This window comes from Melanotaenia boesemani, chromosome 15 (genome assembly GCF_017639745.1).
Source record: "Melanotaenia boesemani isolate fMelBoe1 chromosome 15, fMelBoe1.pri, whole genome shotgun sequence".
Classification (NCBI taxonomy): domain Eukaryota; kingdom Metazoa; phylum Chordata; class Actinopteri; order Atheriniformes; family Melanotaeniidae; genus Melanotaenia; species Melanotaenia boesemani.
In genome coordinates, this window is record NC_055696.1 from 26,437,528 (window position 1) to 26,454,511 (window position 16,984).

The 16,984-nt window shown below is 38.2% G+C and overlaps 2 protein-coding genes across 3 annotated transcripts in view; one reads left to right on the forward strand and one right to left on the reverse strand.

Moving 5' to 3' along the window:
* Positions 1 to 1,814: 1,814 nt before the first annotated feature.
* LOC121654355 (aquaporin-11-like) lies at positions 1,815 to 5,755 on the forward strand. The gene is made up of 3 exons (XM_042008450.1): positions 1,815 to 2,635; positions 2,995 to 3,111; positions 4,679 to 5,755. The coding sequence occupies exons 1-3, from the start codon at positions 2,044 to 2,046 to the stop codon at positions 4,783 to 4,785; spliced, it is 816 nt and encodes a 271-aa protein (XP_041864384.1). The 5' UTR covers positions 1,815 to 2,043; the 3' UTR covers positions 4,786 to 5,755.
* Positions 5,756 to 9,808: 4,053 nt separating this feature from the next.
* Positions 9,809 to 16,984, reverse strand: part of rsf1b.1 (remodeling and spacing factor 1b, tandem duplicate 1) — a 31,051-nt gene continuing 23,875 nt past the window's right edge. For both annotated transcript variants that reach the window (XM_042007994.1, XM_042007993.1), the window contains exons 15-16: positions 16,526 to 16,705; positions 9,809 to 13,797 (exon numbers count right to left, since the gene is read on the reverse strand). In XM_042007994.1, coding sequence (XP_041863928.1) covers positions 13,250 to 13,797; positions 16,526 to 16,705 — 728 coding nt within the window. In that variant the 3' untranslated portion in view covers positions 9,809 to 13,249. The remainder of the gene's footprint in view (positions 13,798 to 16,525; positions 16,706 to 16,984) is intronic.

Genomic DNA, 16,984 nt, shown 5'->3' on the forward strand with positions numbered 1-16,984 from the left:
CATTACTTGCAAGTAATTCTTTATTCAATACTTCTCCTGTAAATAAACCTTATATACTTTTACTCATTCCAGATTCTTGGTAATTTTTCTACAACACTAAAGACTAATAAAACTAGAGAATAATGGACAAAGAAACATTACACACATTACACTACACATTTCCTCTACACATAGACTGTCTTAATTTATATATTTTCCAACAAAACCTACACAAAAGAATAAAACTGGCATTCAGTATAATGTTGATGAGTTAGCAAAGTTATTAGGATAGCAAAGTAGCATTTAGCTCACTAGATTTAAAGTGTAAAAAAAAGGCTAATGACCACCGACTGGACCTGGTCCACATAATGACGTTTTCACAGCCAAACTATCCTAAATGCCTTGTGTTAAAAGTTAGTAAACTAGACAAATGTCATCATTTTTCTTATCTTTCACGCATATTGATCCCAAGGTTACTGGAGTCATGTCCTGACCAGGCATCAGTAATGTCAGTGGTAATCTGAGAACTTGGGAGCTACAGCCCCTCCAAACTGGGAGAATGGCTCCAACAGTTGCCAGAAATACCATTGAACCTGCATCCAGAAGAGTTCAGTTCCAGGAACAGCCAAACTAATACACAGTACCCTAAAGCCCCAGGTCTCTGATAGCCCCCCCATGTTTCTCTCAGAGGATTCTTTGTCTTTCCTGGCAAGGCTGTTTCTAGTCTATAGGATCAGCAGTTTGTTTTCAGTTTGTCTGGTAAATGCTTATTTAAGCCATGAAAATGTTTATTTCCTCATAGCTTGGTCTATTTTTTGACACACTGCTGATTGTTCTGTTGGATAAGTCGTCAAAATGCATGAGCAAGAACTTTCTTGTCCTGAACTGAGCCTCTGGCCAGTCTGTGCCAGACTTTGTAAGTTTTTTCAAAACAAGTTCAAATATTAAGACACTTAAAATATTCAAATCTATTTCCTGTTTGAACCTTCAAAATAGAATCTGCTTTCTAACAAGCTGTACACAAAATTTAAAGTAAATGAAAAGCTGACTTGTACATTTAGAGACTATCCTGCGGTTTTAAAGCTACAGCCAGAAAAAAATTAGGAAACAGATTCAATATACTCTTGTCCAATAGAGGGAAAAAAACATGCATACCGATTAACTTATTAAAATAGGGTTTGTTGGTATAATATTTAGCTCACACAAAAGACAAATTATGGAAGATTGAAAATTGAATATTTAGTTTTTACTGGATTTATTATTTATTTTTTTTAATGTTTTTTAATTCCACTTTATTGTCACATTTGTACCATTATAAAACATAACTGAAAGAAACCTGATCAAAATCCAAGTGTTGGATTTTCCAGACAACAAGAACTCGGTTGCTTAGTAGATCATGGCTTCCCCCCCTTCTAGATTTTAGTGTTTTCAAAACAACAAACAAATTATATTAACTGTATTTGATAGATGCTGCAAATGTGGGAGATATGGAAAGGAATTTGGTACGGTTGTATTTACTCTAGCTGGATATACTTATGTGCGTGTGAAGTCTTTTCAATGTGTAAAAATAGAAGTTTTTATTCTGTAAAGCACTTCGTACTGCTTTTATGTATAAAAATGTAATATAAATACAAGCTGAATGATTTTTTTTTTTTAAAAAGGCACATCATATAGCAATGACAAATGTGACAAAATGCTTAAATCGTGAAAAAAGAAAGTTAAGAGTTGGCTAAATAGCTAAATAAAATAGTTGTTGCTAGTTATTTAGCTAGCTAACACTAGGTAGAGGCTAAAAACTAGCTGTTGTTGACCGTTAGGTTGTTAGAGTTATGTATGAAGTGTGTAGACACTGAATTGGGACACAGCTTGCGCCTTTACTTCGAAGGCTGAGCAGAACTACTTCCGGTCTCGCAGTGAGCGGTTTGACGCTGTCGCGCGTTGAACAACTGGACTTTGACGCTGACAGGCAGGGAGCAGCAGAACTTAAAGTTGCCTTCATATCAAGAACGATTTGTTCCTTACGGTCAAAGTGCCGCTGTGGGTCCAGAAAGCTGAACCGGGAACATGACTGAGCTGTGGGTTTCCTTGGCTGTTCTGGCCGCCGCGGTGATTCTCTGCGAGGCGACTCGACGAACAGCAGCTCGTCTTTTCCCGGGAGTTTATTGGATTTACCTGCTGGAAGCGGTGTCCACCTTTCAGCTCTGCTGCTGCACGCATGAACTCAAATTGCTGGGAGAAACGACCCGGCTGGATCCGTCGGTCAGCTTAACCCTTACTTTCACCATTACGGTTGTTCACTTATTAACTTTCCGGGAAGCGACGTGTAACCCCGGCTCGGTTCTGGAGAGTGTTTGCCGCGGGACCACCAGCATCAAGGCGGCCGTCGTTCTCATTGCTTGTCACTTCGGAGCAGCGGTCGCAGCGCAGTTTTTCGCAGCCGCAGTGTGGTCGCTTGGTCTGTCCGACGTCCACATCCGACACCAGAGGTTTGGGTTCAGATGCTTCGACCCGTTAGGTGGGACTCTGATGGAGGCTGCAGCCGTGGAGTTGGCCTGCGCGTTCACAGTCCAGGCTGCGGCCATGCACGTCCACAAATTGGAGGAAAAACTCAGAGCTCCCTTTATAGCTGCAGTCGTCACATTACTGGTCTACACAGGTGTGTTCAGGGGGGGTTACAGGTGACCCGGATCACCTTTACGCGCATGAAAAGTTATGCCAGAAAATCTGATGATGCTTCAGGTCTCATTTACGGAAATGGGCAATAATGAGGAATTAAAAGTACTTGTGTTTATTCATGTGATACATGGTTTTAAAAAAAGAAAACTTGCATTTTATTGAATTATTTCAAAAACCAAATCTATTAAAAGTGTTGTAGCAAATTGTTCCATCATAATATTTTAGCAGCTGATGGTGACCTCTACCTAATATTTACCACCTTATTTCATGTTGTCAGTTTGGATTAGATTTAGAAAAAAACCTTTTGCACGTTTGTTTTGCTTCTGCCTTTTTGTGCAGGTGGAAGTATTTCAGGAGCTGTTTTTAACCCAGCCTTGGCCTTCTCCATCCAGTTCCCCTGCAGTGGCCACACTTACCTGGAGTACAGCTTTGTTTACTGGCTGGGACCTGTCTTAGGTAAGAGCCAGCTTTGAGACAGTCGGGCTGCTTTTTTCCCCCTGATTATGCAAAATAAATAAAAAGTGTGTGTTTTAAAAATATTTCAGAATTGAAGCCATAGCAAGTGATAGCAAGATTTCAAAATGGGAGTAAAATTATCTCTCATGCATGCTCCTGTCAGGAACCTCCAGGAGTTACAATAGTCCAGCCTGGAAGTAACAAAAGCTTGCACCAGTTTTTCTACATCAGCTTTGCACGAGTTTAAAGATGCAGTTCATGAGACTTGTTTTATTCTAGTCTTGATCTAGGATAACTCAGAGGCGCCTGTCAACAAGGTGATGCCATCAAGCTTAACTATGAGTCTGGATGAATTGTTACTGAGGTTAAATACATTTTGATAATAGATATTATCAAAATGTTTAAAAAAGTGTATAAAGAGGTGCATATATAAACGATTTGCACAGGGTATATCTGAATTTATTTTAAAATGATGGCCTATTGTACATAAATAGTTGTCACTGTGAAAACCTGTAAAAAATTAAGGAAAAATTTTAAAATGACACATTTTGATATTTTTACATTTCCTCTTGACATCACATCCTTTACTATTTAAAATTTCAAAAGGCAGAAGAACCAGAAGCCGTTAGTGATGTTGAAAAAGTGAAAATGTTAACAAAAAAACTTTAAACTGAAGCAAAAGCTCCTTCGGGTTTTTTTCTGCAGATTTTCCTCTTAGCGAGGAGTTCAGCTTGAAGTGGTCCATTCTGAGGTTGATTCAGGATGGTTATCCTGTTGTAGAAGCCATCGTCTTCATCTTCATCAATTAGCTTGTTGATAACTGAAGAATGCCCTCTGAATAAGATCCGCAGGCTGCATCAGTCCCACAGCATGCCACCTCCACTTTCTTGCTTAATACTTGGAGACATGTTCTCTCTTCATGAAATTCTGCATCGGTTTTGCAAAAAAAGTTGAAAAACTTTCTTCCACAAAGGTCATATTAAGGCCTCGGGATCCCCCCGGCCAAGCTGGCGAATGTGGCCAGAAGAGGGAAGTCTGAGCTTCTCTGCTTAGACAGCTGCCCCCGCGACCCGAACCCGGATAAGTGGTAGAAGATGGATGGATGGATGGATGGTCATATTATGTGCATATGCTGCTGCACAGTGCATCTTAATAATAAATATAAATCTTTCTGAAGGTGTTTTGCTCCGAGCTGAGGATTTTGGTGTGTTTTTCTGGCCTGGTGAAAGTGTCCTTGGTCCTCAACCTGACCTGACATGTCTTGCAGCTTATTTCTGCTGTAGTATTAATAAGTTTATCTTTTTTCTCTTTTGTTGGAGGCAGCTGAGTGTTAGAAAAAATTCAGGGGGGTATTACCTGCTGTTTTCCAAGTCTTGAGTTAGTTTAATTCTGGAATGACAGATTTTTTCCTTTTTATCTATGTTGCAAACAAAATAATTGACACCAAAAGACTGAGAGCAAGCAGTGTGATGACGTGATATCAGGATGGCTGTCTTTCATACTTATGAGCTCATTTTGCCAGGCCATCGGCTACTTGACCTCTCATGTCGTCCATATCTTTCTGCAGGCATGGCGAGCTGCATCCTGCTGTTCGAGAAGATCATCCCTTTCCTTTCTGGGAAGAGCACCATCGTTCTGGATGGTCCCGCTGTCCAGAAACAAAAGACACAGTAGCAGCAGGAGGGAGGCTGTGTTGGTCTTTAAGGTTTACTGTATAAATCAGTTTTATGTAGGACTGTGGGAAAATCAAAATACATAAACCTGCTGCAGAACTTCTGTACTCCAGATGGTGGATCTTTAGGCTGCAGGGCGGTCCAGCATGAACTGACAGGACGAGCTTTATACCGTCTGTTCACCTCCGTGGCTTCAGCTCACTCTGGGTGAGCCAATAATTGAACAATGGGTTGTATACAGAGACTTTTCTTTGATCTGAAAGGTCTGCTGTAGACTGGATCTCAGTCCAGGACGACTCTCTTTAAGATGGATTGAAGAGATATAAATATAGACACAATTTAATAAAGTAAAGCTCAACTAAACTTTTAATTTTCTCACTTTTTGCATGGGGAAATATTAATTATAACAACTGTAATTATCAAAACAGGAAAAAATGTATAACTATTAGGACATTGTACTCATAGGATGAAATCTGTGCGAGTGTTACCATAGCAACGGTTTTACAAAACGTGATGGAAAGCGCTGCCAGTAGACGAGCATCCCGCGGTGTGCCATAAGCAGTGGACAAACTATACAGAGCGATATGTTTATGGACTCTATCATTCTGTCTAGTCCACAAGTATCAATAAAACGTGTTTTTATTTTAATTTATCTACAGTTTGTAGGACATAGTTTACCGTTTCATCAGAGCTCCTGGTGGAAATTAGCTAGCTAACGAGACCAAGGTTTAAAGGCTGCCAGCTTTCCAGGACGATATTCTGTTGCTGGACTTTGTCCAGTTTATTTAACCTTGTCAACATCCAGTGGTTCCAACGAACTGATGCACACAACATATGAATGTGGGGTTTAATGTTTGCCAAGCTTGCCTTTAACAGCCTAGATTTACAGTAAAACTGCTTATACAGTCGTTTTCTCCGTCATTATGCTAGGCTAGTGACCAGAATACTGAAGACATGATTTCTCCATAAATATGCTCAAAGGAAATCTGACCGGTGTTAAACGTAGTCTGAATGTTTATGGTAGTAACAAACAGCAATTTTCTTAATGTATCTGATGAAATAGCTTTAAAAAGAACTGATTACAAGTTGAAGCCTACCGTCTCCATAGCAACTCTGTCCTTCATGTTTACATTATGGTAACTTACTTTTTAACAATTATAGAATGAGTGACCCCTGATTGTTGTGTTTAAATATCAGTGAAACTTTAAAACGTCGTGTTTAAAGTCGTATAAATGTTTAAGCTTTTCGTTCTTTGTCTGCCAGATATTTCGTGATATGAAGACAATCAGAAAGACAACATGGTGTGTCGAGTGTAGCCGAAACATTTCTTCCACAGAATCAGATGTCCGGATGCTGTCAGGAAAACAGTTCAACCAACATTCCTTTAATAAGGAAAATCCAAAAACACAACAGCTTCATCCAAAGAAATACGTGATATTTTTATAAACTTTAAAGCTATTTTTACTTTTTAAAGACCATTTAATCTGCTGTTCAGTTACGGATGAGGTGTTTTCGAAACAGAAAATTATAAATGTTCGGTATGTTTTTAATTCTGTTAACCTGGGCACGTGCGCTACTATGTGCTCGTCTTTTCAGCACACTTCTATTTCTTCTTCTTTTGTTTATCAATGCTGTTTAGATGTATTTTAGATTAATGAACCCATTTCCATTTGTGGAGGTTTAAACTGTCATAAATAATTTACCTGTGACAGTTCTGCTGATAATTCAGTGTTGCTAGTTAAAGATGACTGGTGAAAAATGAGCTTTTTTATGTCCCGCTAGGAAGAACATAACTGACTTTAGATCAAACCTGATGAGTCATGATGACAATGATTCATGTTTCTGAGTGATGACTAAGCACAAATGTGATCAAACTCTTCTGTACTTCTGTCAGCAGACTGTTAATTGTTTTATTACAACAGATTTCTACATTATAATTTTTAAAACATTTGTAATATCTTAATACTGTGATTAAAATAGTATTTTTTAAAAAACACATTTGTATTTGTCATTATAGAGTTCAAGTTCAATTAGTTATGCATATTTTTTTTCTTCTATTTGTTCTCCTGACATATACGTAGTTGGACCCTGAATTAAAAAATCTGAATCTGGAGGTTTTGGAGATTTTGATGTAATTTTTATTTAAAAAAAAAAAAAGTTTAAAATGTTTTCATTAGTCTTTTATTTAAATCTATTTGGATTTTTTATTGTAAATTTTAGATCATAATTTAGATTAAATCTGAAATTTCCATTTAAAATTTTTTATATGTATATGTGTGTGTATATGTATGTATGTATATATATATATATATATATATATATATGTATATATGTATGTGTGTGTATATATAGATGTGTGTGTGTATATATATATATATATATATATATATAATTTAAATAGATTTTTAATTTTTATTTAATTCATTTAGAGATTTTTTTGTTAAATTGGAGCATTTTTCATGAGGTGATAAAAGATGTGGACATAAAAAATGGTTTCATGCACCAACCATTTTTTTAAAAAATAATCAAAATGTTAAAATGAAATCAGATGTGAAAATCCATCGGAATTTCCTCAGTTTTTCGTGTTTATTTTCACAGTAATGAAACAAAAAAAAGGTTCATGATGTGGTGAAGAAACTCAGTGTGAATATAGAAAAAGTTTATGGAAAAATATAGATAAAAAAAATAGATTTTAAGAATAGAAAAAGTAGATTAATAAATTCTTATTATTGATATTTAATAAAGAGTCACAGAAGGCAGGAAATAAACTTTTTTTGGGTGAAGAACTGAAGACTACAAGGTGAGTTGTACCAAGGTCACCCAGCGAAAAACTATTAGATTTGAGTTGAAAGTTTACAAAGGAAAAAAAAATGCAGCACACAAGGTCTGCAGAACAGCATCTCTGAACACACAACACGTCCAACCTTGAAGCAGATGGGCTACAGCAGCAGAAGACCACACCGGGTGCCTCCTGCCAGCTAAGAACAGGAAACTGAGGCTACAATTCACACACACTCACCAACACTGGACAATAGAAGATGGAGAAACGTTGCTGGTCTGATGAGTCTCCATTTCAGCTCCACATTCAGATGCTAGGCTCAGAATTTGGTGGAAACATCATGAAAACATTAATCCATCCTGCCTTGGATCAATGCTTCAGGCTGCTGCTGGTGTAATGGCGTGGGGGATATTTTCTTGGCCCACCCAGCCTGAGTGTTGTTGCTGACCATGTCCATCTCTTTATGACCACAGTGTAGCATCTTCTGATGGCTACTTCCAGCAGGATAATGCACCATGTCACAAAGCTCAGATTATCTTCACCTGGTTTCTAGAACATGACAATGAGTTCACTGGACTTCTTTGGCTACACACACACAAAAAAAAGGTACAAATTTTAGATGTTATTCACATATTTAAGTATGCAAATGCTCATCTTAAACCCATATGAACTCACGTAATAATCCAAATGACATTTAATCTCCATGCTGATGCTTGGATTAGCCCAAAAATAAAAAGCCTGTTAAATCCTGTCTGCCTCTAGAGCCACATGTTACCTGTTACATAACCTGACCTTTGTGCCATCTCTTTCCACTTCTTACACACCAACTTGGTCAAATACTAAACAAGAGCTCCTCTGTTCACCCTTTGTTTCAGATAACATTTAACATATAAACTACATGCAACTATCCACACAGCTAATTAACAGGAAAGTAAGGAGTGTGTTGATCTCATAATGAGCTTGGAAACGTGCAGCATGAATCCCTCACCGGGGTGTTGATGCACACTGACGACCTCCATCGGCAGCAGAGCTGTGCTTTGTTTTTATCTGTTAGAGCATCAGCTTCTTGATACGATTACAGCTAAATAATCTGCAAAGTGTGTCCATTTTTGATAAGCATTAAATGTCATACACCATCCAGTGGAACATGAGCAAAGTTCACAGTCACTATTTATGGCTTTTGTCCCACAATGACCTCCTCATATAACTCCTCCCAACCTTAAAACTCAGTCAACACCTCACAATAAACTTCTTGTAGTGTCTCTAATGAATAGTCAGTTATCTTAACTGTGTTTATTAATAACAAACAGCTTAGGCGCTGGCAGAAAATAGAAAAAAATAAATGGCAATGGGAATTTTCAGAACTACTACTAGTCTAAAATATCACATTGTTTTATGTCTGAGTTGTTTGAAATAATGTAGGAATTCAGATGATCTGTTATTAGATCTTTTCTATTTTACCCACGTATGCTATTTACACTCATCAACTTAGCATGCAGCTAACTGAACATTGCTAACAATTAGCTACAGTGCCTAAAAGCTTTTGAACCACAAACAAAATATTACAATATTTTTAAACATAACTTTGTTAAAGGTGTTAACTTCTTCTTTAAAGCTTTATAATAGTTTAATAAATAATATACAGAGAAACTGCTCATAGAAACAGATTCTAATGTTGTTAGCATGGCTTTGTTGGCATGGCTGTGTTAGCAGGGCTGTGCTAGCATAGCGGTGTTACGAATGACTGAATTAATGTAACATCTGTAAAAACTGTGTTTCTATTAGTATTTAATCACTTTACTATTATAACTGTTATGTTTTTATTTACATAAGATTTTTTTTACTAGTGTCTGGATGGACAAACTAGTGTTAAGTGAAAAACCTCTGAGCTTTGCACCTACAGTCATTCCTGCACTTAAAGCCACTGGATCCACTCATGGATGACATGATTATGTCTGGAAACATTTTGGCCATTGATGGCCACCGATGGCCACCGTCCATTCACAACTGTATTTAAAGTAATTTCTATGCCCACTTTTATCACTAGCTAATTTTTACACACTGTACATTTAAAGTTTTTCTTGAGGGAAGAAATAAACTCATTGAGCTGAGTGAAGTTGCCTCATCAATTTCTCAAATCTAACAAAATTGGTGTCAATGGTTTGTGCTGTTAAAAATAAAAATGCATATGCCATAATTATTATAAATAATGTTTTCAATTCCAAGAAAAGCAACAGAGACCAACTTGTGGCTTAAAACCAGGTTTATTATGACAAATGTACAAGATCCGATCCATAAGAAATAACAGAAAAATTAACAAAAATGTAAGAAGCAGACAAAAAGAAAAGAAAAAAAAAAAAAAAAAAGAATAGCAACAACCAGTCTACTTGGATCTTTACACAGCGGACAGGGTGTCTTTCCTTCCAGATTCATTATGAGGTAAAAAGGAAACTATGTTAACACTTGAGTCATTGGCACAGACTTCCCGTCTTAACCCGTCACTTCTCTCCACTACGCAGGTCTTAACCATGAAAATACAGAATTTGTCCTCCTCATCGCTGAGGAAATATAAACAGGGTCAGACAGGCATTTTCACTCCTTTACTCTGACTCCATTCACAACACTCATCTCTATGACACTTGTATATTTCAGCTTGCTATATTCTGTCCATCTAAAGGCTATACACTGTATACGTTGTGTACACTGAAAGCAGTACATATAAGTTTTTGTCTTGGAAGTCGTGTTTGGCCACAGCCAGTATCAAAACTGTATGATAAATAGAGTGGTTTATCCTCTGAAGACCATGCTGGGAGTAATTTACAAACTATTTTACAAGCAGGCTTCATTTCTTCTCTTACATCAGGTTTCTCACCAAGCTCCTGTAACACACCTCAACACGCTTACTGATGCAGTTTGACTGCAGATCATGAGATATATCCTGTCATGTTTACTTCATAAGTGTCTCAGCACTAATGCAACAGGCCAGGAGATAAACATGCCGTGGATTTCTGAGTTTGTTATAAAAACTGTTGTGCCGAAATCGCTTCCTACAAAAAGAAAACAGTTAAAAACTCATGCAATCCCAAAGAATTGCCCAATATACTTTTTTCCAATGATTACAAAAATGCTTCTAAATATATTACAGCAAAAACTACAGATATACACAAACTGGTTCCAGCAGAGGTCAGTAAAGTCTTTATCCCCCCGTCTACTCGCTCATAAAATACATCCCAGCATTTCACTTCTACAACTTTTTTTGTTTTGTTACACTTTGATTTTCAAGATGTTGATCTGGGTTGAGGTCGAGCCGTTTACTGCAGCTTCCCATGAGCTCAAGGTTATGAAACAAAGGATGTCCAAGAAAGATAAAAAAAATATATATATAAAAGGAAGATATAGGGAAGAAGAAAGACAGGCCTTGTTTGGAGCCGAGTGTTATTTTTGTAAATAAAAGCCAGGGGGGGGGGGGGGGGGGGGGGGCAAAGACACTTTACATGTTTGTTCAAACAAACAACAAATAAAAGGTTTAGATATACAAAAAGTACATAATTATTAAAAACAAAAATCACAAATGTAATATGATGCTGCTAAACTAGAGCTGAAGATTAGGAGGGATGAGAATTTAACTTTGGACTTTCTCCAAATAAACTTTAAAACTGAGACCAGTGCTGATGGCAGCGCACATAAAATCAAATAATTGTACATGTATACAATATACAAAAGCTACTCTATCAAATACAAAAGTTCAATGGGGGGGCACTGACAAACATAGGTTGGTCACATATATACATTCATACCTTCAAACGATGCAACAGGCTGTGTGTATACGGGTGGTGGTTTACAGTGGAAACACTGGGAATAACTTTCCATAACACAGGTGTGTGAAGGATTAGCTTATTATAGAGATTTATCAACCAAAACTTTGACAAATTAAAAAAAACAAACAAAAAAAAACTCTTACATCAAGCCTATTAGCGTCGTACAGACTGAAAACAGCTCAGACATGATTGTGAACTTTTCAAGAGTAAAGACATGGCTTTGTTTTGGCTGAAATACAACATTTAATCCCAATATTATATCATTTTAGTGCTTAAAAAGCCAAATTACAGTCAGTTTTCTTTATTAAATAAGTGAGGACTGAAGGTCCAAAATTAGAAATCAGAGCAAAGTTTCAGGCTGAAAACTCAAATTGAGAAATAACTTTATGTTCTCCATCCTCTCCTTTTACAGTGCAGGAAAACCTGGAAGAACTACAACAACATCTGTGCACCAACATGCACATGAGGTCGGATCAACTGCTACTAAACAGAAATGTAGGATGGATAATAGCGCATTAAAAGGAGGAAATGTGCTGCTCTATTAAGGCTTAAAATATTATATAATGAACCTTTCATGGTAACATTTAAAAGCTTATATAGAAAAACTCCATGAAGCAGCTTCTGCAAGTGGACAAGCTCTAAAAGTGGAGCGAAAAGAGCAACCCGGTTCTGCTTCGTTGGACCGGTTGAGAAGTTTAATCTTGTTAAAATCATTTCAGTCTTTGTGCTAAATGAAGCAGCTGCAGCTTCATGAGACCAGACACGACAGCAGCATCTATCCTCACGCAGCTCGAGAATTTCTTTTTCTAAAACATTCAATTCGTTATTAACCCTTGTAGTTCATTACTTTTTTTTGTCCATTTAGATCATTTTCCCCTCATCTATTGGCTACCATTTTGGATGTTACCCCATATGAGATACTTTTTTTGTGTGTGTAGGAATGAGTTTTTCTTAAGGAATTTTGGAATTCTAGTTTTATTTTTTTTTTAAGGTGAAGACACCAGAAACAAATTTATGCTGCTTTCAGGAAGTGGACAAAAAGGTCCTCTCCTATAAACTGCTGTAAAAACATTACAGATGAATATTTTCCCACCTTTATTGCTCAAATCTCTCTGTCACCTTCAGTCCTCATGAAAACAACCAAATATGTAATTATTCAAATTCTTTTAACCCTTTAAATGCCATTTTGATTACATGTCACTGTTTTTATGAGGACTTATTTTCCATATGAAACCTGTTTGAGAGTTGGGGATTTATTTATTTTTTGCAGATCAGTCTTAAATATACTTAAGACTTAACCTGTAATGTTTTTATATTTGTTTTTAGGAGAGGACTTTTCTGTTCTCCAAGGACCTGAGAGGGTGGTAAATTTTAAATCTGATACTGCAAAAAGACTAAAAATGCTTAAAAATCAATGTTGATACAAATTCTCAGTAGATTTATGTATAGGATGATGATGTTTGAAGACTAAAAACCAATTTACCTCAAAATATGAAGATTTAGTGTCAGGTTTCCAGAAACGTACAAACAGCGGTGGAGCTGGAACAAAACAGACGAAAAAAACAAACGTACTGAAATGACAAGAAGTTCAGAGGAAGGTTTGGCAGTGGAGTCAGACGATGTGAGCGGTTTGAAGGCAAACTGATATGGTGGTGCTCATACTGGTTCAACAGTCCCACAGGGACAGCATTGGACTGGTGACTAGGATCCAGTTCGTACTGTTGAGAATCAAGCTCCAGATGATGTGTAACAAAGAGTGACAAGGAAGTGTTGGCAGGGGAGGGAATAATAAAGTTAAGCAATATAAAAATACAATACCACAAAAAAGAAACAGTACACCATTGTTTTTGTTTTTTTTTGTTTGCTTTTTACAATTGTTCGTTATTGCAGACGTAGTCCACCAGGTCTGTGACTCCCAACAGGTCGTCTTCCTCATCGTCTTGCGCCGCCATGTCCTGGCCAACCAGACCGTTTGGTGCGATGGCAGCGGCTGGTGTGGAGCTGATGTTTTTTGAGGGCTCCAGATGTGGGATGAGGCCTGGAGCGGTGGGGGCAGGCCTGATGAGGCCCTCAAAGCTCTTCACCGTGCTCTGTCCATTAGTGGACTGCAGCTCCGGCAGACTGCAGTCCAACGGGTTTGTTCCCTTTGACTCCTCCTCCCCTGATTTTTTCTCCTTGGGTTTTTCGTCCGGCTCCTCGTCATCATCGTCCGAGTCGATGCGGTTCACCCGTTTACGGATAGGACGATCCTCCTCTGAGGAGTCGTCTGAGGAGTCGGAGTCGTCCTCTTCTGAAGCTCGCCTGCGTTTCAGTGCTAGACGCCGGCGCCGCTGCCGGGAATCTTCTTCAGATGAGTCAGCTCGTCTCTTCAGCCTACGATCTCTCACCTCCTCTTCAGAGTCTCTGGAGAAACTCGCTGGAAAGAGAAAGCAGATTCTTTAGTTGTCTGTAGCTCTACTGTGTCAATACAGCTGCAACAGTGACAGAAAGATTACCTCCACCCTCCTGTTCTCACTCTACAAGTGATGTGGTCTCATGTTTTAATGTTTATTTTTAAGCAGCTGACTCTGGGATATCTGAATCAAACTGGTCCTACTGAATCTAACACACCTAAACACAAGGGCAAAAAACATAAATGTCTTCTGAGAAACCTATTTTATCCCCAAAACAACAATATTTATTGTCACTGCCGTTCATTCACTTTAACAGGAAGGCATCGCTGTCCATGGTGCTGAAAAGCTTCACACCTAAACTAACGCGCTTTTAGTCGGAGATTTTCTGGAAAAAGTCCGACAGTTTGGTCTGAAGTTGCTGTTCACACAAGCACATCCCAGCAGGGAATTTCTGCTGGAGGTGAGCTCTCCTGGCAGAAAATATGTTGGAAGGTGCAGAAGAATGGCTGTTCAGAGCATGCAGGAGGCAGCATGTGATGCAGTTTTTTTCTTTACTACACTCACATGTGCTCACGGACACATCAACAAGTGTTAAAGAACATGTGAGGACACATTCATACGCTGCATCACCCACTGATGATCTGGAGATTTTACTACAGGCTAAGATGGACAATCCTCTGAAAAGACTCAGGACTACAGTGCGACTACGGGGCGATGGTCAAAATAGTTGATAGGGGCAATCTTGTCTTTCTTAAAAACAAAACTACAAAATGACATCATCCCTTCTGGGACTTTACCTCAATCTAAAGTCAACTCTCAATTACCTCAAATACCTCAATTCTTGCTTGTGTTGTTCTTACTCTCAGTAAGTCGCTTTGGATAAAAGCGTCTGCCAAATGACTGAGGAATTGTAGAACAGAAAAGAATAAAGTTCACTAAATAAGCTTTGATACGTGCCTGTAAGACAAGATGCCAGTTCCTGCCGCTGTAAACAGTAAAAGTATACAGTACCTTTGCAACAAAATATCTAAAACTACGAACCACAATTTCTCAACTAGCGGGGAGCTGTGTCTTAATACTGAGATCAAATCCTAGGACATGCCTAACATCCTGGGAAAAAAAGTTTCCCTTTTTGAGTATTTTTTTTCAAAACACTTTTGAAAACATAAATTTAACCATTAGGAGTGGAATAACACAAACAGAAAACGTCATCATTAATGTTTCTGCATATAAATGTGCCTCCTGTATAAAGCAATGACTTGTGAATACTATAAATACATCTGGGCTTTTCCACTGTATCTTTAGCGATGTGCGGAGTTTGTGGGCATCTGCTGTCTTGTGTTCCTAATAGAGAGCAGAATGTATCCCACCAGGAAGCATATCTTTGAGGGGCTGAAATAAATCAGCTGTTCTACCATCTTTGGTCTTTACTGAGTCTGAAGTTTCAAAACCGAACAAAGTGTGAAAGCAAGAAGTAAAACTTTTCTGCTCTATGAGTCGTGTTGTAATTGTTTGTCAAAAAGTTAATGTTCTGCAAGAGTTTGACGCTTTAAGCTGGATTTATACTTCAGCAACGTCCATGCAAGGTCGGTTGCAGCTCTGTGTAGGTCCGCGGATCATCTCATGCAGACCCAACGTGCACCCCTGCTATGCAGCATGGTTATGTGGAAGTACTCTCTTCTGATTGGTCAGTTTGTGATTACATGTTTCCAGATTTCTGGATATTCTTGCTGAATTTTTTTTGCGCGGTGATAAAAAAAAATAATAATAAAAAAAAAAGAATTTCTTTTGTTTGCTTTCATGAGCTCGTAAAAACACTGCACCATGTCGGCCGCCATTGTTGTTCTGAAACAGGAAATGGCTGCCAGAACTGAAGTGAACTATAGAAAGAACTCCGCCCTCTGGCGTTTACCAGCCCCACCTTCAGATTCTGAAGCGAACCTGCAATTCAACGCCATAACCCTGCGCTTTAGTGTGAGAGCACATTTCACCAGCATCAGCTACACCTGCCCTACCAAACACAGACGCTGAAAGAGTATAAATCCAGCTTTACAGTGTTCTCATTTCACTTTTTCCACATTACACCTCCTGACAGCTCATGCAAACTAAGACTAACGAAAAACATGACAAGTTTATAACTTGGACGCCAGTATTTATGAATCTGTCATGTTAGGGTGAAGCCAGAAAGTTTACTCAAAAGTTCCTCTTTAAAAAAAAAGTCTGTTTGCATTCAGATTTGTGTCTGCTTGTATAAGTATCCCCCTCCCAGTTCAACTTACACACCTTCATCAGGCTTTTTCTGTAGATTGCCAGCCAATAGCGTCCCAGATGTGATGCTGACATCACCACCTGCAGGTGTTTTTTTTTCTGTGTGTATGTGTGAAATTACATTACAGAATTAATGGGCTTAAACTGTAAAAATATATTAAAAAAAATATATTTTTAATGGAAGTCAATGAGGCATTTTTGACACGAAGGTCTTCAGAAGAAATATCTAATACTACGTAAACAATACGAATATATCATCCAAATAATTAAGTTCATAAATCTTGGTATGCAGATTAAAAGGCAGTGACAGCATCAAATAAATAGACTGAAATGGAATCTCACGAATTAAATTCCCTTTAATGGGGAGCACTCAGAACCTGGAATTAACTGGGACATAGGAACTGCATAGGAACTGTACTGTACATCGTCACTGAGGTGTTAGGAAATGTAATAATAAGCTGTAACTGTGTGCTTTTAACTGACCGTCGCTTTCTGAGCTTTCCTGGTGGCGTCTGGGTTTCATTTTGGCTCGGTTGGTTTCCGCCTGAGAGCCTTCAGACTCTGACGTCTCACAGTAGTTCACCTGCTTCTTCTGGCTTCGCCGAGACCGCCGTCGACTCATGTCCAGATCGCTGTCGCTGAACTCGCTGGAGCCCTCAGTCACTGAAAACAGAACAGCTGGTTGTAAACGTAAACCCTGTCCGGAGTGCAGCAAAGGTTGACTGATTATAACTATTTGGATAGTGTTTTAGGCCACGTTTAGTAAGATTTATGTTTTTAAATCTGTGTTTTTCATTTATTGTAGCTTTATGGTATGCTCATTAGAACAATCAATAAACAATTAGGCTGATACCTTCTCTTTGAATAACTGTTTTCCTAAAGGCCGAACTGAGGGCTGAATATGGACTGAATGAAAAGGAAGAAAGGGTCTTTGGTTGAGAG

Coding starts and splice junctions, on each gene's coding strand:
- LOC121654355 (XM_042008450.1), top strand. CDS start 2,044: ATGACTGAGCTGTGGGTTTCCTTGGCTGTTCTGGCCGCCGCGGTGATT. Junction 2,636..2,994: donor CACATTACTGGTCTACACAG/GTGTGTTCAGGG, acceptor CTTTTTGTGCAG/GTGGAAGTATTTCAGGAGCT. Junction 3,112..4,678: donor CTGGCTGGGACCTGTCTTAG/GTAAGAGCCAGC, acceptor ATCTTTCTGCAG/GCATGGCGAGCTGCATCCTG.